At 44.0% G+C, this 25,227-nt stretch overlaps 2 protein-coding genes across 5 annotated transcripts in view; one reads left to right on the forward strand and one right to left on the reverse strand.

The window, feature by feature from the left end:
• Positions 1 to 4,308: 4,308 nt before the first annotated feature.
• On the forward strand, positions 4,309 to 8,602 carry SOD3 (superoxide dismutase 3). Its single transcript, XM_083630822.1, has 2 exons — positions 4,309 to 4,468; positions 7,024 to 8,602. The coding sequence occupies exon 2, from the start codon at positions 7,052 to 7,054 to the stop codon at positions 7,790 to 7,792; it is 741 nt and encodes a 246-aa protein (XP_083486948.1). The 5' UTR covers positions 4,309 to 4,468; positions 7,024 to 7,051; the 3' UTR covers positions 7,793 to 8,602.
• Positions 8,603 to 12,578: 3,976 nt separating this feature from the next.
• Positions 12,579 to 25,227, reverse strand: part of CCDC149 (coiled-coil domain containing 149) — a gene marked incomplete at its 5' end in the record, with an annotated part of 58,872 nt that continues 46,223 nt past the window's right edge. For 3 of the 4 annotated variants that reach the window (XM_083630386.1, XM_083630385.1, XM_083630388.1), the window contains 2 exons: positions 12,579 to 15,367; positions 21,785 to 21,889. In XM_083630386.1, coding sequence (XP_083486512.1) covers positions 14,787 to 15,367; positions 21,785 to 21,889 — 686 coding nt within the window. In that variant the 3' untranslated portion in view covers positions 12,579 to 14,786. The remainder of the gene's footprint in view (positions 15,368 to 21,784; positions 21,890 to 25,227) is intronic. The other variant, XM_083630387.1, reaches the window with a different exon arrangement.

Consider the following 25,227-nt stretch of genomic DNA (forward strand, 5'->3'; position numbering starts at 1 on the left):
CCACAGATGCCTTTACTCTACGGTACATTCCCTGTTCACATTCTGATAGGGTTGCCATACGGCCAGAATTTCCCGGACATAGCCAGGATTCAGTCATTGGCAACGGCGTCTGGGAGAAAATTGCTAGAATGTCTGGGAAAATCCAGACGTATTGGCAGCCCATGACGACAGTGTAGATTAGGGAGAATTTCCTTAGAAATACAGTGGTACCTCGGGTTACATACGCTTCAGGTTACAGACTCCACTAACCCAGAAATAGTACCTCGGGTTAAGAACTTTGCTTCAGGATGAGAACAGAAATCGTGCTCCGGCAGCGCGGCGGCAGTGGGAGGCCCCATTAGCTGGTGCTTCAGGTTAAGAACAGTTTCAGGTTAAGAATGGACCTCGGGAACGAATTAAGTACTTAACCCGAGGTACCACTGTAGCTCAAAAACTTCAAAGCTCAAAAACTTTGCCCCAAAAAGCTGGGCAAACGTTTGTGTCTGGATTTTCACTTTTTGAAATGTGGCAACCCTACGTAGATATGCACTCGCATATGTTTTACAAGCATCTGCAAAGATCGATGCACCGCTCACACAGTTCCTCACTTTGCCACCACACACAGCACATTGCAATGCAGCCAAACTAAATAATAATAATAATAATAATAATAATAATAATAATAATAATAAAACAATAAAATTTTATTTATATCCTGCCCTCCCCAGCCGAAGCTGGGCTCAGAGTAACTAACAACAGTAAAATAATACAGCATTCTAAAATCAATTCATTATAAAATCATTTCAAATCAAATTGATGGCAACCATTGGGCTAGAGTTCTGTGAAGAAATTACCAAAGGAGGGGGTCAGACTGTGCCTTGGCAAAAGGCCTGGTGGAACAGCTCTGTCTTGCAGGCCCTGCGGAAAGATGTCAAGTCCTGCAGAGCCCTAGTCTCTTGTGACAGAGCGTTCCACCATATCGGAGCCACAGCTGAAAAAGCCCTGGCTCTGGTTGAGGCCAGCCTAACCTCTCTGTGGCCCGGGACCTCCAAGATGTTTTTGTTTGCAGACTGTAAGATCCTCCGTGGGACATACCAGGAGAGGCGGTCCTGTAGGTATGAGGGTCTTACCGTATAGGGCTTTAAAGGTTAAAACCAGCACCTTAAACCTGATCCTGTACCCAGCCGGTGCAGCTGGTATAGCACTGGGTGAATGTGATCCCGCAGCGAGGACCCCGTAAGGCGTCTCGCCGCGGCATTCTTCACCCACTGGAGTTTCTGGGTCAGTCTCAAGGGCAGCCCCACGTAGAGCGAGTTACAATAATCCAGTCTGGAGGTGACCGTCGCATGGATCACAGTGGCTAGGTCAGGGCGAGAGAGGTAAGGAGCCAACTGCTTAGCTTGGCAGAGATGAAAAAATGCCGCCTTTGTTATAGCTGTAATCTGCGCCTCCATGGAAAGGGAGGTGTCGAAGATTACACCCAAACTCTTAACGGACGGTGCTGGCACTAACAGCACCCCTGCAAAAGATGATGCAGGTGGCGCTGTGGGTTAAACCACAGAGCCTAGGACTTGTCGATCAGAAGGTCGGCGGTTCAAATCTCCGCGATGGGGTGAGCTCCCATTGCTCAGTCCCAGCTCCTGCCAACCGTCAAAGTGCAAGTAGATAAATAGGTACCGCTCTGGTGGGAAGGTAAACGGCGTTTCCGTGCGCTGCTCTGGTTTGCCAGAAGCGGCTTAGTCATGCCGGCCACATGACCCCGAAGCTGTACGCCGGCTCCATCGGCCAGTAAAGCAAGATGAGCACTGCAACCCCAGAGTCAGTCACGATGGGACCTAATGGTCAGGGGTCCCTTTACCTTTAAGAGATGGGAGTTTCCCCCCCCCCCCGCAATCCCATATCATCCCGACCTAGCCAAGGACCTCTGTCTTCGAAGGATTTAACTTCAACCGGCTCCCACGTAACCATCCAGCCACAGCTTCCAAACATCTGATCAGATGCCAGATTAATTGTGTACTTGTGGTTAACATGTCTAGTTTTTACATTTTAAAAGGAGCCACGGAAGCGGGGGAAGAGAGAGAGGCTACATGTTCTGAAGGCCTGACAGTATCTAATGGAACCCAAATAAGAAACAAGGCAATCTGCTGCAAGAGAAAAGCAGTCACAAAATACTTGAAAGACTACATGCATGCGGAGGGGAGTTTATGCGAAACCTCAAATTAAAATAGATGCTGAATGTGCACCATTATTTAGGGAGGGAGATACACTCTAGAAAAAGGGATTTGCTGGAAGGAAAAAATAACACAGAGGAACATTAGCAAGGAGAGTTAAGCAGTTCTTTACAGTGGAGCAGAATGTTGGTGAACAAAAAGAATAGGCGGAGCAGTGGCCTTAAAAATTCACCTGCTATCATTTACAAATGGCTCTCTTATGTATAAATGAATGGTTATTTTAGTATGTATTCCTTACTTCTGAGCACTTGCTTTTCTTTTCTTTTTAATATATAAATTTTATTAGTATTTTTCCACCCAACAACAACACAAAAGATATCGAAAAATAACAATACACAAAACACAAAAACTAACATTCAACCCTCCCCCCAAAAAACCACAAATCCATATCTTACAAGTTAATAATATAAACACTAAAAAGAAAAACAAACATTGACTTCCACCAATCCCACAGAACCTCCTTTATTGTGTCTTCCCGTTTTCCTTATCATCTCTATCCTAACATCTAAATATAAATCCCTCTTTCTTATCCTTTCACTTCACAAGGTTATTCCTGACTCAGCCAGATTTCTGTCCTCGGACCTTGACTTTTAAGATATTCATTTAGGCACTCCCATTCTTTTTTTTCTTCACTTTTTGGTTTTTGTCTTATTATGTCTGTCAGTTTGGCTAATTCTAAGTATTCTGAAAGCTTACATAACCACTCTCCCCTAGTGGGTAACTGATTCCCTTTCCAATACTTTTGGAAATAGCACCTGCTTTCCTACACTAATTCCATCTTCTCTCCCTTCTTTTCTCTCCCTCTTCTTCTCTTGAACCTTCTGGAGGATTCCTAATCCTTCTTTCCTAGCTCAGACACACCAGAGTTCCCTGATCCCTTGGTCTGCTACTTTCTGGTCCTGACTCCTTCCCTGGATGCAACTCTCTAGCATCCAGGCAGCTCTGTCAATGGCAGGAACAGAGTCTGACCTCACTCAAAAGCAAGCAATTATGGTACCCTAAAAGGGGGAGGGGACATGGGTGGCGCTGTGGGTTAAACCACAGAGCCTAGGATTTGCCGATCGAAAGGTCGGAGGTTCAAATCCATGACGGGGTGAGCTCCCATTGCTTTGTCCCTGCTCCTGCCAACCTAGCAGTTCAAAAGCACGTCAACATGCAAGTAGATAAATAGGTACCACTCTGGCGGGAAGGTAAACGGCGTTTCCATGTGCTGCTCTGGTTCACCAGAAGCGGCTGAGTCATGCTGGCCACATGACCCGGAAGCTGTACGCCGGCTCCCTCGGCCAGTAAAGCGAGATGAGTGCCGCAACCCCAGAGTCGGTCACGACTGGACCTAATGGTCAAGGGTCCCTTTACCTTTACCCTAAAAGGGGGAGAGAGCAATTCAGCCAATGGCTGCAGATCTATGGCTGACAGACTGTCTGTGAATGGCAGGCAGCCGAGCCAATCACTGCTAGGTGTTTCCCGGCCCAAGAATTTTGCACACCATGAAGTATCAGTGTACAGAATCTATTACCCTTTTTTTGTGCTGGGACATCAAATCTCCATAAATATCCTACAATCTGGCTTGTCAGCTCTGAAAGATCTTGGCATTAAGACAACTCTCCCAAGAACCACCAATGGAGAGGCGAAGTTTTAGTTTCTAGACCAACTCCCCCAGTGTTCAAAATTGTCTCTTCAAATAATAACACAACCCTCCTCCCCAACAAGAAAAGTTATCACATAAAGCTTTCAAAACCTAGTTACTTTGGTTGATTTTTTATAATTACAGCAATTTGGATAGGTAAATCAAGTTTCATTGCTAAGACGTGTCTTAAAAGCGGATTCCAAGGAGGCTTAACAACAGGAAAAATATTACCGCCTAGTTGACAGATTCTGTATGAACTCATCAGCAAATTGACTAAACAAAGCCTTATTTAAATATTTTTCCTCTGTCACTTCATGTTGAAGCTTATTTCCTCTAGTGCATGAAGCAATGAAATATTAATTTTAAGGCGTTTCTTTTTCTTTGAATAATCTGCAGGCTTTGCCTCTAGATGGATTTTAGACGACATTTCCCCCTCCTCTCCTCATTTTTTGTCCTAGCCACTCCCCTGAGCTACTATTACCTAACTTTTACACAAACAAGCAGAGCTCAGAAGCACTAACTCAACAGCTGCCTGGCTTGCTTGCTTGTCACCCTTTGCAGAAAGAGACTGCACCCAACTGGAAAGTGTTTTGGGAAAACAAATCTTTGCAGAAGGAATCCTGCGCTGAAGGTAGGATGATTGCAATTACTTTTAGAACCGGCTGAGGATGAAAACAGACATGCATTCTTAGGCTGTGTACACACTCCCATCCACCACTGGTTTGGGAAGCAGTTTGCATTCGATTCAGACTCTATTCTATCATTTCTTATGAAACACTGAGTTTTTATGAGTTTCCCCACCAAAACCAGCTTCAATCTGAATCGAGAAAAAGAGAGTTCCAGCTGTATTTTAAGCCGATAACATGAACACAGCGTTAGTGTAACGAACATATATTCTCTGCCTATAAAGGCAAGTAGCTTTGAAGGCAGCAAACACATGATCAGACTACTTCATTTGCACTTAGTCTGTTTGTCTGTCTTCACTGTGTATTAAATCCCACTGGGAAAGTCTTGACTTCTTTTTTTCAACTTTTGGGAAAACCAATGCCGTTTTGGGGAATGCTGAGGAAAAGGGGTGATCCAGTGCTGTGATATTTTCCCAGCCATATTCAAGAGGGCTTGTGTGTGTGTGTGTGTGTGTGTGTGTGTGTGTTTAAAATATTTATATATGGGACATTGCTAGTTCCATGTCAGAGAATCATAGAATTGTAGCGTTGGATTGGGTCCCGAGGGTCATCTAGTCCAACCCCCCCTGCAATGCAGGAATCAATCAGGTGGTGATAAATTTTACAACCAAATATATCCTGTAACTAAGCTGCTATAGAAAGGTGGTGAAGGATCCAATCAGGCAAGATGAGGGAAGAATGGAGATTGGGTCTAATGAATACTTTTGTTATTACCTCAGAAACGATACGGGCATAACGTAGCCACCTAATATGTTTTCTGCTGTGGGGCTGAGGGATCTGAATTTGAGAAACAATTGGGGTTTTTTAAATACCTCACCCCTGTTTAAAAACCAGAACACCCTGTTCCTGTAACATAAACATGACATTCTTGAGATCGCCCAAAGGCAGCTCTAAAATGCTGAGCGGTGAACCAGAAAATCTTCCAAGTTCAAATCTCACCTGAGTCATTAATATTATTGTCTAGGTCATGGGTAGGCAAACTAAGGCCCGGGGGCCGGATCCGGCCCAATCGTCTTCTAAATCCGGTCCGTGAACGGTCCGGAAATCAGCATGTTTTTACATGAATAGAATGTGTCCTTTTATTTAAAATGCATCTCTAGGTTATTTGTGGGGCCTACCTGGTGTTTTTACATGAGTAGAATGTGTCCTTTTATTTAAAATACATCTCTGGGTTATTTGTGGTCTGAGGGCCTGAGGGACAGTGGACCGGCCCCCTGCTGAAAAAGTTTGCTGACCCCTGGTCTAGGTGTCCCTAAACAAGGTGCAGTCTCCTTTACCGCAGTAGAGGAGTGGTAACATCACCTGTGTAATAGCCTTCTAAGGACTGAGATCGCATATGTGAAATAGTTTCATAGAACCATAGAATGGTAGAGTTGGAAGGGACTCTAAGGATCATCTAGTCCCAACCCTTTGCAATGCAGGAATCTCAACTAGATTCTACGTGACAGATGGCTAAACAATCTCTGCTTAAAAACCTCCAGACTCCCACTCTTGTGGGAGTCTGTTCCACTGTCAAACAGCTCCTACTGTCAGAAAGTTCCTCCTAATGTTTAGTCGGGATCTCCTTTCTTGTAGTTTGATTCCATTGTTGAAACAAAACTAAAAAATTCCTTCCAGTAGCACCTTAAAGGTAAAGGGACCCCTGACCATTACGTCCAGTCGTGGCTGACTCTGGGGTTGCGGCGCTCATCTCGCTTTACTGGCCGAGGGAGCCGGCTTACAGCTTCCGGGTCATGTGGCCAGCATGACTAAGCCGCTTCTGGCGAACCAGAGCAGCGCACAGAAACGCCATTTACCTTCCCACCGGAGTGGTACCTATTTATCTACTTGCACTAGAGTCCTAGGCTCTGTGGTTTAACCCACAGCGCCATCCACGTCCCACCTTAGAGTAGCACCTTAGAGACCAACTAAGTTTGTTACTGGTATGACCTTTCGTGTGCACGCACACTTCTTCAGATTCTTGGTTTGAGTCCTATCCTCCAGAGCAGAGGTCAGCAACCTTTTTCAGCTGTGGGCCGGTCCACCATCCCTCAGACCATGTGGTGGGCCAGTCTATATTTTTTTGGGGGGGGGGATGAATTCCTATGCCCCACAAATAACCCAGAGATGCATTTTAAATAAAAACATACATTCTACTCATGTAAAAACACGCTGATTCCCGGACTGTCCATGGGCCCAACTGAGAAGGCGACTGGGCCGCATCCAGCCCACGGGCCTTAGGTTGTCTACCCCAGCTCCAGAGCAAGGGAAAACAAGCTTGCTCCATCTTCCATGCTACAGCCCTTTAGATATCTGAAGATGGCCATCATGTTTCCTCTTTACCACACTAAACACGGCCAATTCCCTCCACCATTTCTCTTAAGGCTTGGTTTCCAGACCCTTGACCATCTTGGTTGCCCTCCTCAGCACAATGTTATAAAATGCTATTAATATTTTCCCTTTGGTTTTGGTGCTCTTACCAAAGCCGTTGATGCCACTTTTCTCTGCATTATTTTCGTAGCCCTTTGCAGGTTCCGCGTAACTCCGCCATGTTCTCGCTGCTGTTTCTCGCCACCGGCGTGGCCCTATGTGCAACTGATGCCCAGCCGAATGAAGAAAACGCACTCCAGGACATGCAGAAAAAAGTCAACGACCTGTGGCTGAGTTTGCTCTATCCGCAGCTGTACGAGGATATCGTGGCCTCCAACCGGACTGCTTATGCCTCCTGCTTGGTGAAACCCAGCCCTAAAGTAGGTGCAGACAAGCCGCAGGTTACAGGACACGTTTTGTTCAGGCAGGCCTACCCCAATGGGAAATTGGAGGCTATTTTCAACTTGGATGGCTTTCCGGCAGGCGCCAACTTATCCGGGAGAGCGATTCATATCCACCAATACGGAGACCTCAGCGATGGCTGCGACTCCGCAGGCGGACACTACAATCCCTTCAAGGAAAACCACCCTCGTCACCCTGGGGACTTTGGGAACTTCTACTCTAAGGAAGGCAAGATTAAAAAATATAAGGCCAATCTCGTGGCCACCCTGTTTGGCCCGTACAGCATCATAGGGAGATCGGTTGTGATCCACGAGCAAGAAGACGACCTGGGGAAAGGGAACAACAAGGCCAGTTTGGAGAACGGCAACGCGGGCAAGCGGCTGGCTTGCTGTGTCGTCGGAACGGGCACCAAAAACCTGTGGGAAAGACAGTTCCCCGAGATTAAGGAGAAGAGGAAGAAAATGCTCACGACCAAAGAGGCAAGCAGCAGCTCGCATGGCGTTGCTGCTAAACCGTAGGAAAGCCTTCTGGTTCTTTTGAGAAAGTGTAAGATACGCCTTTTGCTCTGTCGTAGTGCTCCGTTCCGTAAGCAGATTAATAATAAAAAGTAGCGGCGTATGATTTAAAGGTTCAGGCTTGCTCCCCCCTGCCAGCTCTAAAGTTTATCCTTGATATAGTAAGGAGGACTGTACGCTTCGCTACTGAAATCTTGAACAACCCTGCTTATTGTGTGCCATATCTCTTAGCGGGGAAATATCAAGAACAAGAAAGCTGGAGGAACAAACGGTAAAAATAAATGTCTCCAACTAAGATGGTGTGCTCTGTTTTCCTATATACCTGAAACGCATAAAGAAAATACTTCGCTTTCAACTGTTTGAGGATGGGCTGGCAGAGAGTGATAACAGCTTTCTCCCCCAGAGCTCAGGTAGGAGTTTGTGTGTTATTTCTATTTTAAAACTTCAGATCCATTATTTTATTCTGCTTATATTTGCAGGTTTTACTTCCTAACTCTTTTTAAGCTTCTTAGCTGGTTTGAGTTATCCACAGTCCTGTAGCTGTGTCACACTGTTTATATTTGAAGCAAGTGTTTCCAAAAACATTCCTGACTTTTTCTTCGTCACTGAATAAATATTTGGAAAAGTGTGATTTGAATCACTTCTGGTTAAATTGTGTAATGCTGTTTGTGCAATGTTGATAAATGAAGGGGGATCTCTTTCTGCATGTTTTCAAGAGTGACAAAGATGCCATGAACTATGCTACAGAAGCACAGCAATGTAGTTTTGTGCAGCTGTTGAGAGTACTGAACTAATAAAATAGAGCAAAATACATTTTTTCATTCCAGAAGTTGTTTTGTTTTTGCAGTTCTGAAAAAAAGGTTTCTGACAAGCGTTCAGAGGGCAAAATCTAGGTTTGTTTGTTTTTTTAAAAAAAATCAACGAGTTTTTCCAGTGACAAATTCAAGGACAAGCAAACTGGGAAAAATATGAACTTTAGAATGTACTGCTGTACGTGCTTATCTCTTAAAACATTTGACCAGTGATCTGACAAATACACACATAACCTGACACCGCTTCTTAAACTTTGTTCTAAGTGATTGTGGCTTAAATTTCTTTCTATATATTTTTTAACAGAACCACCACATTATTCTAAATATGTGAGGATGCTTGGATATGTTCTGAATTAAAATCCCACTATTGCCTGGATCTTTTGTGGCCAGAATCCTGCAGTCAAACTATATACCAAGTGAGAGCTGAGGGCAACTAAAAATTGGGTTGATGCTTCAGCATGTAGAATAAATGTCAAAGAGAACACGTATACCCAGCTCATAATACTCTCCCCTTGTTATTTGTACTGAAGCTGTACAAAGCACTTCAAAGTACACCAGCAGCTGCCATGCACCAGAGTTTAAGACCAAGTGAGTCACAGTCATGTTATAAAAATGAAGTAAAAACAACACAAAATATAGATAAATATATTAGGAAATGTCTTTATTACAATTGACAAAATATATATATTACTTGATGACAGGGTTGCAATGAAAGCAAGGCCTGCAAATAAATAGAATACACATTTTTAAAGGAAATTATTAACCAGCAGCAGAATTTTATAAAGCAATTAATTTATTTAAGGTTTTTAAAAAACATGATTTCCACCCGATTTATTAAAATACATTCTTGAGAGCTCTTGACTTAAAAAAAAACTTCTGGTGAATTATATAAAATGCCCTGTGCATAAAATTAGCCTCCACTACCAAAAGATTGTTTTTTCCTTCAAAAAGAGGTTGTTTCCATGACCACTGAAAATTTGCACGGTTGAATGATTTATCAAACACATTTTTAACGTAAAAGAGTCTTAAAATGTAACATTTGGGGTTTCCCCCCGACATTACAGTGTCCATTGCCTTTTGCAGAAGGATGCGAGGGAATCCTTAAAAGAAAAGCTTTAAAGAGACACCTGAACTTATGAAAGGAGTCTTAATTTCTGAGAGCCTCCAGAACTGATAAAAATGAAAAACGAGTCCTAGTGAGAGGAAGAAACAAAAAGCCAAGAAGAACTTTACATAGCAGATCCCTATTCAGAATCGTAAGACTAGACTTACGGTATTTCATTTTACAGCTGAAGCCTGATAACTGCAGCCCTATGCTGGGTTCTGTCTCTTTCTTGGTTGAACTGGACCGAACCTTTGAAACTGGATTTTATTTTTTTCTATCATGAATGGCAATATTCACCCCACAGCCACCCCCCCCCCCCCGCTGAGTGAACACTCAATGTCCTCATAGTATCCATGTCCCAGTATGAAGAGCTTATCCCCCCCGTGAAAGAGAATGGCAGCTACTTGTTTTATGGGAGAAATAATGGGGGGCATTCAGCAACACTAGGAAGGTTAAGGTGGAGCAGGCTAAAGCTTTCCCCTTGAGCTGGACACACTATCTTCATTGCATCCACACTCCCACCGCACACTGGAGGACAAAGCCCTGCGACAGAGAGCCTGCTGTAATTCCCAGTGCAAGCTATAAAGTGTGCAGGAAGGTTTTACAAGTACAAGGATCTCTCCCTTGTAGCCATTTAACTTCCACTGGGAGAAAGACTTCATTGCACGAATGCCGGAACAGGGCTTAGGTTGCAACGGGACGTTGGGAAGCTGGCATGTAAAAATAATACGTAGATCCACTGTGGTGCACTTCCATGTTCAAAGGTGGTTATCATGGAGTTGGAAAGGGTACCTGGGTCATCTAGTCCAACCCCCTGCAATTATATACCACAAGTGATAAGGGGAATAGACACTCTTGTACCCAGATGGCCAGACTTCATTACCACTGGCACTGACTGTTTTCTGCAACTGAAAAATATACACCGTATTTTTCGCTCTACAAGACGCACCAGACCACAAGACGCACCTAGTTTTTGGAGGAGGAAAACAAGAAAAAAAAATATTCTGAATCTCAGAAGCCAGAACAGCAAGAGGGATTGCTGCGCAGTGAAAGTAGCGATCCCTCTCCCTGTTCTGGCTTCTGGGATAGCTGTGCAGCCTGCATTCGCTCCATAAGACGCACACACATTTCCCATTACTTTTTAGGAGGGAAAAAGTGAGTCTTATTTAGCAAAAAATACGGTAGATGCAAGTGCAAATTTATGGGGCCACGTACTGGTTTCAACCAGCAGCTAAATGAATATAGCTGCAAATGCTATAACCTGTGCAAGTGGCAATCAAAAACAAACAGGAAAGCTCCCTAGGGTTTTTGATAGCAAAGAATTAAGTCCCAACAAGGAAGCACAACTGATACTCATAAGAGCCTCTGCAATGAATAGCATCAACTGTGCTGCTCTCAGATAAACAAGCCAATGTTTTTGAAACTGAAGGCTGCTGCTATAAGCACAGTAAGAGCACAGGGGGACTTAAAAAGGTAAAGGACCCCTGATAGTTAAGTCTAGTCGCAGACGACTCTGGGGTTGCGGCGCTCATCTCGCTTTACAGGCCGAGGGAGCCGGCGTTTGTCCGCAGACAGTTTTTATGTCCAGCATATGGCCAGCATGACTTAGCCGCTTCTGGCGCAACCGAACACCGAAACCAGACTTACTTGTGAGTAAACATGCGTAGGACTGTAAATTAGGTCTAAACTAGATGCCATTGGATGTACCACCACTTTATCAGTCTGCCTTCTCTGTAAGCGTAAGACACGGAATGTGCCCCACTTGACCTTTAAATGATTAAGGAAGCCAGCAGATCAAAAATTGGAATTGGAGGAGCAGAAGAATGGAGAGAAAGTAAACCAGGAAGAGTGTTATTGACCAGAATTCAGCTATAACATGGGGCCATCACATTACCTGATACCCCCCCCCCAAATCTGTATCACCAAAAGTCTAGATATAAGATTACACATAGTTACAGTGAGTGGCGACACTGGAAGTAAAGAAAAGAGGGAATGGGCTACTTCATGGATTTGGATAGTGACTGGGTTTCGGAAGTTCAATTATCACTTAACCTGCTGTATCCCCTGTCGCGCTTTGCAACTGCGTAAGTAGTCACTGAATCACCCCCTGCTCTTTGGATTATTGAAGTTTTTAGATCACGGGGTTGAGGAATGTTTATTTTTAGGGAGCAGTGTATCTGTTACTAATACCTTAATAGCTACATGCATTGTTTAAAAACTTGGCTTGCTTCTTCAGGCTTGTACTTGCTTTTACACATATATGACCTTAATTCAATCTCTCCCTATGATAGCATCATTCCAGCTCACCGGAAGCTACTGAGCTCAAATGCAAACATTTCCACTAGCGCAGCTGGGCTCCAAACTAGACGCCACATAAAAAATGCAAATGGCAGCCCTCACTCCATAATTTAAAGCAATGCAAAACATTGGCCATTCATGGTGTGAACTTGTTTACGTTAAGCTGCCCTCCCTACTTGACTATTTTTTTCTGCGCTAGGACTTCATCAGCATTAGCTGTAGCCCTTATCAAGGCTGTGACAAAACCAGAAAGAAATATGTATCTTGAAATGAACATTGGGATGTGGAATGTCTTATTTATGATGAGCAAAATTCCAGAATTTCATATTCATAAGTTTGGTGCATATTCATTACTCTTCCCACTGTATCAGTTTTGTCATTCCTATAACAACAAATCGAGACAATAAGGCTATCTGTTATTTTACCAATAAAAGCACAAACGCTGTGCTGAGTCGATAACATTGTCAGCTACTCTATCAATAAAAGCAACAGTACCACAAATTCAAGAGATAACGTAATCCTCCCCCTTCTCCTCCACTGCACTATGAGGAATGAAATTATGCAAACTAATAAATGGTTTCAACTTTTTTTCATATTAATGCAAGAGACAAAAGCATTTAATTTAGAATAAACCAGTGTTGCTCAAAAAGAATGGGATGCAAATAGCAGAGTGGTGCAATGCCCAAGATTAAGGGAGCATTTAAGGAACACTGCAGAGTCTTTTCCCCCCCTTTCCTCTTGGAACAGAGAAACTGAACGGGTTGAAAAGGTAAAGAAAGACTGAAACAAAACTCTCCGGCTTTGAAAATGCTGTCATTTGTTCTGTGTCCACGTGGAACCATTCCACAATCTTTGGCCTAAAAGGAGTCTCCACATACTGTAGACAGACGCCTAATGACTTTCTTGTTCCTTGCTGTACTGGAAGAAGAGCAAGTTGTACAGAGAGCGAGAGTGATCAAATGGGGTTTCTCTAGCAGCCAAACATTTGTTAGAACCAGTACTTGTTCCAGCTGGCTGGAGGATCCTGAAGCTCTTTTCAGGGTTCCTCCTGGTTCCAAGCCTGGGGTACAATCTGCTTGTCCACTTGGAGTCCCTTCGTCAAAGCAACACTTGCTATCTAGCTCAGCCGACTTTCAAGATTTGGGTCTGCCGCTGCTTCCGGCACGAACCTGCTAACAAGCAGCCTGTAACAATGTGCAGCTGGCAGGTATTTATTTTGTAAAACCAAGGCTCAAAACAGGAAGGATTTCCCTCCTTTCTTATGAACACCATTGTTAAATTTGGATTAATCCCCTCTCCAATTGGTTTTAAGTTTCTAGGAGTGAGAAATGAACATTTACAGGCAATTAGGTTCCCAAGCCAGCAGGAAAATTGCCTCTACGGCTGGAGGCCCAGACAAGCTCTACAGCTGCTGAGATTGTTTCTTATTGGGGGTGGGTGGGGGGAAACCAAACCAAAAATCAGGCCTCCCTTTAGCTCCACAGCTGCAAAATATCCACAATAAATATTACACAGCCATTGTCCTACCAGGAACCGCAAGGAAACACTTCAGAATCAGTGGAAGCAGGCTATGGAAAGCTTTGCGCAGCAGGTCCAAGAAGCCCTAAAGACTCTCTCCCACTGGAAGCTAATTGATTGCCACCACGGGAAGAATTGAAGAGAGAAAATGGCTACGAAAAAAAGAGTAATTTCAACTATTATCCACAAGGCTAATGGATCAGAAGGGAAAGAAAAATATATACTTCCCTTCTGCACAGGTGTACCTTTTGAGTTTAAACGCTGCTCAAATGAAAGCAGAGGAGGCATCCGACTTCCAACTCTTCCCTGGTTTAAGCTCAAAAAGACGTCATTCTGACATGGACGAAGTTCAACTTCCATTTCTAGGCCAGACGAACTCCATTTGATACAACCCAAAGTGTGAGCCATAAGAGAGATGCGGAAAGTCAAGAACTGAAGTTGCGGCAAAGTAGAGAGAAGTGGAGAAAGGGGGAAAGGGGGAAGAGGGAGAGAGCTCACAGTTTGCAAGGAAGAGGGGACAGAATAAGGGGAAAGAGGGAGGGGTGGTAGTACATACATGGCCAGCAAGGCCAGCCTTGTCAATACGCTGTTGTGCCTTAGTACTTACTGGAAAAAGCTCCTTCAAAATAGAAACAGCAAAATAGGCTGTGTGTTTGTGTGTCTGCAAGTAATTAATCCGATGACCAGACACGGTTTATGTACAGCCACCAGTTATATCAAGGCAATTTGCTGTTTAGTATTAAACTGTGTGTGCCAGGAAGAATCACCCCCCACCCTGAGAAACCAAAAGCGTGTTCATTGAAGCCTTTATGTTTTACCATTTCTGATTCTGTCGGCTTCACCAAAGGCAACTCTCTCTACCCCCCCTTGACGTTCCAGGCTCTTAAGATACATTCAAACAGGCACTGCACCAAAAATTATACATACTGAAGAGACAGAGATGTAACTGACGTGATAAAGCATAATGATGGGGTGCTAAGTCCCATTATTCTCAATTATGTCACTCTATCTAATAACGTTAATCGCAGCAAATAGCAGAGGGCAAAATTCTGAAAGCCATCATTTTAGTCCTGCTCCTTTTTTTCACATTTCTCTAGGGTATGTTTGTTTGCACATACCAAAGTGTTGGATGCAGGGTGTGTGTGTGTGTGTGTGGTGTGTGTGTGTGTGTTAGGGGATCTTTCTCGACAGACAAACAAGGAAGCAGCTGGGAGAAGCTTGAAGAGACTGGAATCACATCCTTTCTGAAAACAATCAAAGTGAGTCACGGTGAGCCCAGATCAGGAGCACTGTCTGTAACTGTCACAGCTGCAGGTACATTATCTGGAATGTCACTGAAATCTGGAGTTGGGGGAATCTGCTTTTCATCATCCTCGGCGTTCCCTGTGTCACCGCTTTCATCCTTTTTGTCACAAAGATTCTCAGTGTCGCTTTCCGAGGTTCCTGTCTCTTCTTCCACGGCCTGCTTCTCGTTTGTGTGTTTGTTCTCCCGGAGGTTGCAGGGCTCTGTGGAGTCAAAGGGAGGAGGGCTGGGCAAGGGGGATTCGCCTTCGGATGAGCTGCTGAGCTCTGGCTGACCTGCTGCCTGGCTCTCTGTCAAACATTCTGCTCTGCTCCCTTCCAGCTCTGCAGCTGCCTGCTCCTCTGTCAGCTTAATGATTTCATTCCCAAACCCATTTGCACCGTCTTCCTCAGAAGGAAACTGGGGTAATGATGGATGAAAATGATTGGTTTTGTTACCGTTGTTTTGGTTTGTGCAGGAATCATCAGAAACTGTAGCCGTTTTTTCTGGGAGTGTCAATTCTGTTTTAATGGCACACGTTTCCTCTTGTACTCTGGTTTCTTCTAGAAGAGAAAAATGGGGAAACATCACATTTATGTAGATATAAAGCACAGTTCCAGGTTTGGAGGGGACCAAGAAGCAGGCACCTCCATAACACAAGACAGTGAATTGTCTTTAAGCCTGTTCTCAGGCATTACACCCTTTTCAGGAATGCCCTCTTTAGATATTTTGAACTAAGCAGAAAAGGTCTCATCCACAATGAGATGTAGGGGCAAGAGTATAAATCTCAACACAGAGGATTTGAAGAAGATCTCTCCCTTCAGACAATACTCAGAAGAATGAGGAGGGTTACACACTATTCAATCTTTTCTTATTGCTGCCTTTGAATGTCCCAAAAAGTCTCTAAGAATCACCTAGTCCTTAGTCTGCTATTTCACTCAATGGGTGGGTTCAGATGTAACAAGAACAAGTGTTGTGCTCATGCATTTCCTGCTCCTGGATCAGCATCTGGTTTCATATCCTGGTAAGTAGTCTTGAGATTAAACCACAGTTTCCCGGTTCAAATATAACGGTTTAACAAATTGTGGTTTAACAAACTCCAGGGAGTTTTAAATTGTGACACGCAAGAGAAAGGAGAAGTGGGTGGGCGTATAATTCTCAGTCTAAAACCCTATGGTTTATTACAGCAATTATCAGTAGTAGAAGAAGAGTTTTGGATTTGATATCCCGCTTTATCACTACCCGAAGGAGTCTCAAAGTGGCTAACATTCTCCTTTCCCTTCCTCCCCACAACAAACACTCTGTGAGGTGAGTGGGGCTGAGAGACTTCAGAGAAGTGTGACTAGCCCAAGGTCACCCAGCAGCTGCATGTGGAGGAACGGAGACGCGAACCCGGTTCCCCAGATTATGAGTCTACCGCTCTTAACCACTACACCACACTGGCTCTCATCTGACCTAGCCCAGCGGCTCACATTCCACAACGGCATTTCCCATTCAATTCACGTTCCCACTTACACATTACTCTCAAAAGCATCTTCTATGTGGCTCCTTCAAAGTTACTCCACAGAAAACATGTGCCAATAATTTTGTTCCTCATCCCACTACATTGTGATCTCTGTCCTGCTGGGACACCAGCCCCATGGAAGCGAAGCATATACCCAACCTTGCCATTCCCAGAAGTGTGGGAAGAAGTGATGAGAGAAGGAACTAGACTAGACCTTAAATTTTCAGGTTGGGAGGAAGTTTAGTATGGAAACAAAGCTGAACTGACACTTACTTGAATTCATGTAACACACTCTTTAAAAAACAAACCCCAATTACATTGAGTCTGGAGACAGCCTGAAGTTACAGTCAAGATGTCTGAATCTCTTGAATATTAATTAGTATGACCACCGTTTAAGTACTGTATTTTTAATATTTGGGGGCAGATAAAACAGGGGAGTGTGGAGGAAAAAATGAAAAGGAAAAACAAAGTAGAGGGACAGAAAAAGTATGAGAAATTAAGCGAAGAAAGTTTTATTTCCCATTGGAAATGCTAACTGCAGAACAGAACAACTTAATAAATAATAAGCAAAGGATAGCAAAGAGCATCACAGTGTAATGAGGTGGTTGGGAAGGCTCTATTTCTGCCACTACCTTCTGTATGTTGCTCTTCAAAACAACTCGAGAATTCAGAGCATAGACAGAGCATAGGACAGAGGTTTTCAACCTTTCTGAGTCCACAGCTCCCTTAACCAACTACAGTGGTACCTCGGGTTAAGTACTAAATTCGTTCCGGAGGTCTGTTCTTAACCTGAAACCGAGGTACTATTTCTGGGTTAGCGGAGTCGGTAACCTGAAGCGTATGTAACCCAAGGTACCACTGTACATTCTTTCTGCGGCACCCCTGTGGGACTTGGGAACTCATTTATGTCACCCCTTGCCTGCAGAGCTGGCAGCCTCTCACCCTTTTTCAAACACCCTTCCTGGTCTCTGAGATGCCTCCTGCCCTCAAAGAGAGGTGCCTCCCAGAGGCACCATTTGCCTGTGGAGCTTATAGCCAGGGCTGCTGCAATCAACAGCTGTGCAAACCTTGGGGAGGCAGAGACTTGAAAGGGCATCAGATGAGGGAGAGAAAGAAAGAGGGACAGAGGCCAGTGTTGCCCGCAGCACCTCTGGCCATCATTCAAGGCACCCCAGGGTGCCACGGCACACTGGTTGGAAACCACTGGCATAGGATATCAACTCACACATTGTAGCACCTCTGAAAACAAGTGCAGGATCTGCATTTTGAACCCCCTCTTACAGCATTAACTCTCTCTGTGTGTAAAGCTAACAAACGTCAACTCTGAAGAGTTCTAATTTCCCATATGCAGAGCTGTTTTGAAGGGGGGTGTTTTGACATCTGATCCGTCACCTCAGTTCTGAAGTAGAAGGTCTTATGAGAATTGTGCTGAACCCTAAACCCTTAGATTTCGTGTTCCCATTAACAAGTTCTGATGCCTGAAAGCTGCTGAGATTCTCATCAAGCTGAATTCAGCATCAACACCTCTTGTGCACTCTGGCAGAATCACAGCACACATGATACCAATTTTTGCATTCAGTTCCCCAATGTTATTAGAGTCACGTGAGGAAGAGCAAAGAAAGGCTGGGTGGCTGGCCCCATCCCCTCCACCGTGTCCCCAATATTTGGCCCTCCTCCTGCTCGCATGCTAAAGGACTGAATACTTGCAGCAGGGAGCCCGCTGTACTCATCAGGGCCGACCCACCAATGAGGCAAGGTGAGGTGACTGCCTCAGGCGGCAGCAGATCTGGCCTCCAACGGATGCCTCGCCCGCGGCTTCTGTGGGTGCACTCCTGCCTTGTTCCTAATATAAAACTTTATACCCCGCTTGTTCCTGATGTAGGTCTTTGCCTTTCTTCCCTGGCCAGTAGGGCCCTGCCATTTTCTGCTATGCCTCAGGGCCCAAAATGCCTTGGGCCAGCCCTGGTACTCCAGAGGCTTTGCTGTGAATGAGAACCATTATTTTACAGGATTCTAAATCTGGCACAGAAGTTTCCAAGAACTACCACAGGCTTCTTCTTTCAAGTGCATGGAGAGCAGTGAACCTGCAGATCTGACCGAGGGAGTAAGGCTAGCGAGTGCATCTCTGCTCTGTCTCATGCACTTTTAATGGAGCGAGAGGACCTGAGCATACACAACACATAGATGTACTATTTGGGCAAGTTCACATGTGATTTATCAACACAGAATAAATTATGACTGCAAAGGTTGATTTGGTTCCATGAACTTGGCTGAGGGCAGCATGGGTAACGGGAACAAGCTGCCTGCGTGATCTCTCTTTATCTACAAGTTCCACTACATAGTTGGCTCCAAAAGAATTGCCAAGCCTAGCCACTTTTAAAGATGAAAATCCAGCTCATTCACGGAATTAAAAAATACAAAATACAGAAATGCATAGGAAGTATGTGCTTGTGGACCCTCACTTCCCATTTCTGTGTATCTTCTATTTATTTTAAAACACTTACAATCTACTTATAGTTATTATACGTATAGTCTTATTATACATATAGTTAAAGCTATGGTTTTCCCAGTAGTGATGTATGGAAATGAGAGCTGGACCATAAAGAAGGCTGATCGCTGAAGAATTGATGCTTTTGAATTATGGTGCTGGAGGAGACTCTTGAGAGTCCCATGGACTGCAAGAAGATCAAACCTATCCATTCTGAAGGAAATCAGCCCTGAGTGCTCACTGGAAGGACAGATCCTGAAGTTGAGGCTCCAATACTCTGGCCACCTCATGAAAAGAGAAGACTCCCTTGAAAAGACCCTGATGTTGGGAAAGATGGAGGGCACAAGGAGAAGGGGACAACAGAGGACGAGATGGTTGGACAATGTTTTTGAAGCTTCCAGCATGAGTTTGACCAAATAAATAAAACAGTGATATAAAGTCATACGAAACAGGAATTAGAATTTATTCATATAAAGGCATTCTATCCCAAACCTTTCCTGCCACACCATTTCAAATTCCAATACTGTGATCAGAATGGACTATGCAAAACTGAATAGCAGTATGCAAAGTAACCACATGCTCATATTATTAAATGCTGAATTTCTAATTTTCTTAGTGCAAAATGTGTGCTTAATATACAAACAGCCTTGATTATAGCTGATCCAAATGCATTAAGATACATGGGGGACCTCCAGATCAGACTCCGAGAGGGCAGTAAGGTGTGGAGAAAAGTTTGCTTACTTGTTAGTTTGATGGAATGATTGTCCCTGGAGCCTGTTAGATAATTGGGGTTAGTCTGCTTGCAATATTTTATGATGGAATGGTTAATAGGCTACTTCAAATTACGCTTATTTTCTACTAGAGGAGAAAAGAAAATCAGTTTGCCAGGTTCATGGAACTAAATCAACCTTGGAGTCAGATTTTATCTGACATTGCAATAGATTAATAATAAAAAAAATCAAAGAAAAGCCATGTTCTAATTACTGTGATGAAGTAGTACGAACTGTATGCTGTGCATCAGACCTGCGTGAATAAGAATTAGAAAGGAAGGCCAACATTGTATGAACTTTAAATAGTGTTGGCCACATATAAATAAAATATTTGTATTTTCCCATTCAGACTTGCCCATTCCCTTAACTCATGAAGACAATAGCTGAGCTGTGGGAGACAATCAGCTAACACTGCCTGACAAGGAACTCTCTGCTCCCCAACCCAGTCAAATTGGAACTATCATCCCCATGCTAGTGTTTTCCTGTTTGTGCCCGTTTTTGGTACACCCATAATGTGTCTCGACTTCCTCAATTGCTAATTTTAAATTCAAGGAAATTGCAAGTATGGTTGGATGAAAATCTGCTTCATTTACATACTTGGGAGTGGCTAGAATACCTCACCCCTCAAACAATCTGATAAATTATTCTTCTTTAATCTGACCTAAACCAGTCCTTTTGACCAAACATGGATTTCTAGTGCAAGACATCCTATACATGTCTTGTCAGAAGTAAGTAAGTGGGACTCAATCCCAGGTAAACATGTACAGTGGTACCTCGGGTTAAGTACTTAATTCGTTCCAGAGGTCCGTTCTTAACCTGAAACTGTTCTTAACCTGAAGCACCACTTTAGCTAATGGGGCCTCCTGCTGCTGCTGCACCGCCGGAGCACGATTTCTGTTCTCATCCTGAAGCAAAGTTCTTAACCTGAAGCACTATTTCTGCGTTAGCGGGGTATGTAACCTGAGGCGTATGCAACCCAAGGTACCACTGTGTAGGATCTCAGCCTGTGTTAACACATCCCTTTTACACTTTGCACAGAATGAGGTGATATGATTCTGGATTGCACTACCTCAGACCAGAGATGGGGAGTCAATTATTATTTTTTAACAGTTATCAACATTAGAAAATTTCTTCTGGGAGAAGCTACCACATCAGGGGGAGGCCATGCCAAACCTTTCTCCCTGATGTGGCGCTTTACTTTGTGCAGGGATTTTTCCGAAGTGACGTCCTGCCTCTGGCCTAAAGCAGCATGACTCAGAATTCTACCCCTTACAGACCGCCATGCCATTGTGCAGAATGCGGTCTCCTTACACCGTAGTGGCAGCAGGTGAATTGCTACAGTATGGCTACGACAAGAGCAACATGAAAAGCCCCAACCCGCATGGGAGGAGTCTGTTCTGCAGTTCCTGCTCTTGCAAGTGATCACCCAAATTCTGGATTGGATCATGCAAAATTTAGGCACTCTGTGTTAGTTTCTGTTCTTATCACTGTGCAGCTGCTTGGAGTCACAAGGCTCTGTTTACATTCCAGAGACCTTCCAGGCTGTTGGAAGTCTCACGGGAGAGGAGACGGGATGTGACGTTAGTGGTTTCCTGTTCCTTTGTTCAGTTGCTCTCTGCTTTCATAGAGAGAGGATGTCTTTTCTGTCTGCGTAGCTTAGAAATAAAACTCTTTGCAATGTAGCCCAAACCTCTCATCTCTTTCCTGTGCTGGAAACTCTGCTGAAGAATGTGCCTGAGGCCTTAGCAAAGGCTCAGGTCGTTAAACACGATTCCGAAGGACCCGGGGGAAGAAAATGAGCCGGGCGGAGATCCCGACACTCTGTTGCTCTCCCATCTTCCCAACACAGTGACTCGCTGCTGCTTACAGAGAGGGGCAAAGTTTGGAAAGCTCACTGTAGTGCATGGTGACAGGAACTACAATGCTGCACCATACCTCACCCTCTTGGTAGGTGGCAGTGACCCATGGTGTTGGAAGCCGGGGAGTGACAAAGACACACACACACACACACACACAACGCTGCCTCACCAGCCACCACTGAATATTGTTTCCTGTCCCGTGGCCATGGGCTTGTTTCCCATGCTATTCTGGTGGTGCAAAAATGAGACACTGCAGGTATCTCTAAACAGCTTCATCCTTATTTTCCCCTACACAAACTCGGTGGCACAAGAGACGAATCGCCCTACGCCACCCTTTTGTTATGACTCCAGATGCTTACCTTCTGTCTTCTGCTGTGGCTTATCTGCAAAAGATAGCAATGGTGATCGAGACCTCTGGATAATAGGCATAGCGGGGTCACTGAATGTAATGGTATCCTTGCCACCTGCGAGTAAGAGGGCATGGAAACATGAACTCTCCAACACGACTGAGAAGTTTACTAATGCAACGTTTTAAACAGTGCGGCTACATTTAAATAAACACGTCGTGTACACCCAACAGGCATATTTCAGTAGCTCTATAGAAAAGGAAAAGCTATGCTATGAGCCAAAATATGTATGACAGTTCAACTGCATTAAACCCAATGAGACCATTTTGTATGAGCCCATCTGGTTAAAAGATGTGGTTTCCTCATTTGACAATAATTTAAAGAAATAAATCACAAGCTAGATGCGTTCAACTGCAATCCAACTCTATCAGAAATTATGGAAGTATCTTCAGTGTAAAGAGTAATACTATTACAGATAATATTTCTGTTTAGACCTGAGGTTCACAGAATTCCTCTTCAGGCATTCAACCTACATGATAAGTAAACATGGGAGTAGGGAATGGGAACAAACACACAAGTTCTGCTTCTCAGTTGCTGCTGTGATTCTCCAGGTTTCTAAAGCATGCAGGGAACCTCCATTAGAAACAGGAAGTTCCTCCCACTGAGTTCCTCCTTGAGTTGGAGGTTGATTAGAATGGCATTGGGGAGGCAGAGCTAACATTCTCATTCAATGCCTCCCTCCCACATGTTTACTTAGCATGTCTATGGAATGCTGAATTTCCAATATACAGGGCCCATTTTAAACAGGAAACTGGTGCAAAAGCATTATTCCTTTGACAATTAAAGATACTGCTTTGAGGTTGCTCCTATTTTGACCTACCTATGATTTACACATCTTGAGGCGCTTGTGTATAGTACATATGGGGTGGGGGGAGGGAAGTGGACAAAAATTAGCCTTACGGAAAGGAAAAAGGGTAATAGGCAACATTTAGATGGGAAGAGTAATCTGGGTATACCTCCACTGGGTATATTTCAATGGGTATTCAGCCAGGGGGCTACTTTGAAAAAGCAAACCAATGAGCACAAGCTGGTTTATCAGAAGAGGCCTGAAAAACCAGACTTGCATTTACAGAAGATTAGAATAAGATACCAATCTGTGTAAGAATATATTGCAAGAGCGTTTTGGGAAATTTCTACCACAGCACCTACTAATACAAGCATCTTAGGTGAAATATACTAGATATTATCAGGATTTATAAAAATCATTTTAATGGACGATGGATATCTGACAACTGCAATATAGATTAGCAAATTCAAGCTAGGGGTGGAGTGTGGACGGGGAACAGCATATGCTATGGATTTCAAGTACAAAAATCATATCACCTTTGAACTCGCTGGGTGGGCTTAGGTAATAATGGATTTTCTGGGTTGTTGAAGAGATTACTGAGATAATGGTGCTGAGAGACTACAGTATTGTTATTTTACTGCTATCACCTATTTATTTAGACTCACTGTCCCATTAATGAGAAATTCTTATTACAGCATTACTTGGACCTTTTTAACTCCTCATTTTTGTAGGATGTTTGACTTTTGCTTTTGCAGGCCATGATTTCTAAAACCAAAATTTGTTTTCTTCTGCTTTTATCTTGGAGCATTCTGAATGAGTCCTTCATTAAGTCTGTATTGGACTTTGCCCTCTTAAAAATCAGCTCGTTTCATTCCAAAGCCTTCATTCCAAAGCCTTCTGATAGAGAAACAAGCAAATGCCTACACAGCTGGGGCAGATGGGTCAACAGCATTTTTGTAGCGTGCCAAGACCCTCCAAAATTGACATTCAGTTTTACCTTTTAAAATGTTACTGTTCCTATGTTTCTCCCAATGTGTTGCAAATTTCGTGGTCCCTTAAAGCATGCACCATTTAAACCATGGGTAGGCAAACTAAGGCCCGGGGGCCGGATCCGGCCCAACTGCCTTCTAAATCCAGCCTGTGGACGGTCCGGGAATCAGCGTGTTTTTACATGAGCAGAATGTGTGCTTTTATTTAAAATGCATCTCTGGGTTATTTGTGGGGCATAGGAATGCGTTCAAAATATAGTCCAGCCCCCCACAAGGTCTGAGGGACAGTGGACCGGCCCCCTGCTGGAAAGGTTTGCTGACCCCCGATTTAAACCATTAAAAAAACCCTGCTTCCATATGCCTCTAACCATGATACTGTACTAGGAGGCCAAAAGTGTTTTTTTATATATATATATTCCTCTGTGGAAGCTACTTCTTCTTCTTTGTTTCTCTGTTTCTCTGTTTCATGTGTTTGCATGCAACACGTAGCTAGTCCCTCAGAATAGCTGTACTACTGTTTCTATATTAAAACAGTGACCCCGAAAGTATTCTAGGGAGAGCTATTGCCTGACAATGCATTATGCCCTCTCTCCATCAATGTTTACTGACTCCAGTAGAGGCTGCTATACCAGGGTTCTTCCCTGCGCAAGTGTCACCCCTTCCTGAAAATGGGGCAATGTTGGCATGGAGTAGAGTCATACAGGCTTCTCATTTATCACTTCAAAATGAGAGTAGAAGGCTGCACAGCTTTACTTTTCTGTTGCCTCGTTCATTATGTGCGTCTATTCTGTGTGGTTTAGCGCATGGAAACAAAGTTTGGTAACTTCATCAGAAATCTAGAGGGAAATTCCCTCTGCATGTGGAGGGGGGGGGATGCTGAAGGGAAGGTGTTAATCCTGGTCTCCAAAGACTAATGATGAGTTTTTTTCAGCTTTACTACGTAACACATTATACGGGACGCGGGTGGCGCTATGGTAAGGTTACCGGATGTCCCTGTTTCCCAGGGACAGTCCCCAGATTTATGAATCAGTCCCCATACAAAATCCATTGAAGTTGAAAAGTGTCCCCGGATTCATTGAAAAAAATCTGGTAAGCTTACGCTATGGTCTAAACCACTGAGCCTAGGGCTTGCCGATCAGAAGGTCAGCGGTTCGAATCCCCGCGACGGGGTGAGCTCCCATTGCTCAGTCCCTGATGCTGCCAACCTAGCAGTTCGAAAGCACGTCAAAGTGCAAGTAGATAAATAGGTACCGCTCTGGCAGGAAGGTAAACGGCGTTTCCGTGCGCTGCTCTGGCTCGCCAGAAGGAGCTTAGTCATGCTGAACACATGACCCGGAAGCTGCCTGCGGACAAACGCCGGCCTGTAGAGCGAGATGAGCGCCGCAACCCCAGAGTCATCCACGACTGGACCTAATGATCAGGGGTACCTTTACCTTACATAACACATTTCCTTTACAAGACTAGATGGAGGAACATACGAGAATCTGGTCCTAATTGAAATTAAAGATCTAACAAATAAAAGAGAAAAGCAGGAACCAACTCATGAATCTTCAAAAAGAAAAGTAAATTGGCTTGATTCAAATGCTTGGATAAAAGGAGACTTTTTGTTTTTGTCTACA

Source organism: Podarcis filfolensis, assembly GCF_964270895.1.
Source record: "Podarcis filfolensis genome assembly, chromosome: 9".
NCBI lineage: Eukaryota > Metazoa > Chordata > Lepidosauria > Squamata > Lacertidae > Podarcis > Podarcis filfolensis.

Coding starts and splice junctions, on each gene's coding strand:
- SOD3 (XM_083630822.1), top strand. CDS start 7,052: ATGTTCTCGCTGCTGTTTCTCGCCACCGGCGTGGCCCTATGTGCAACT.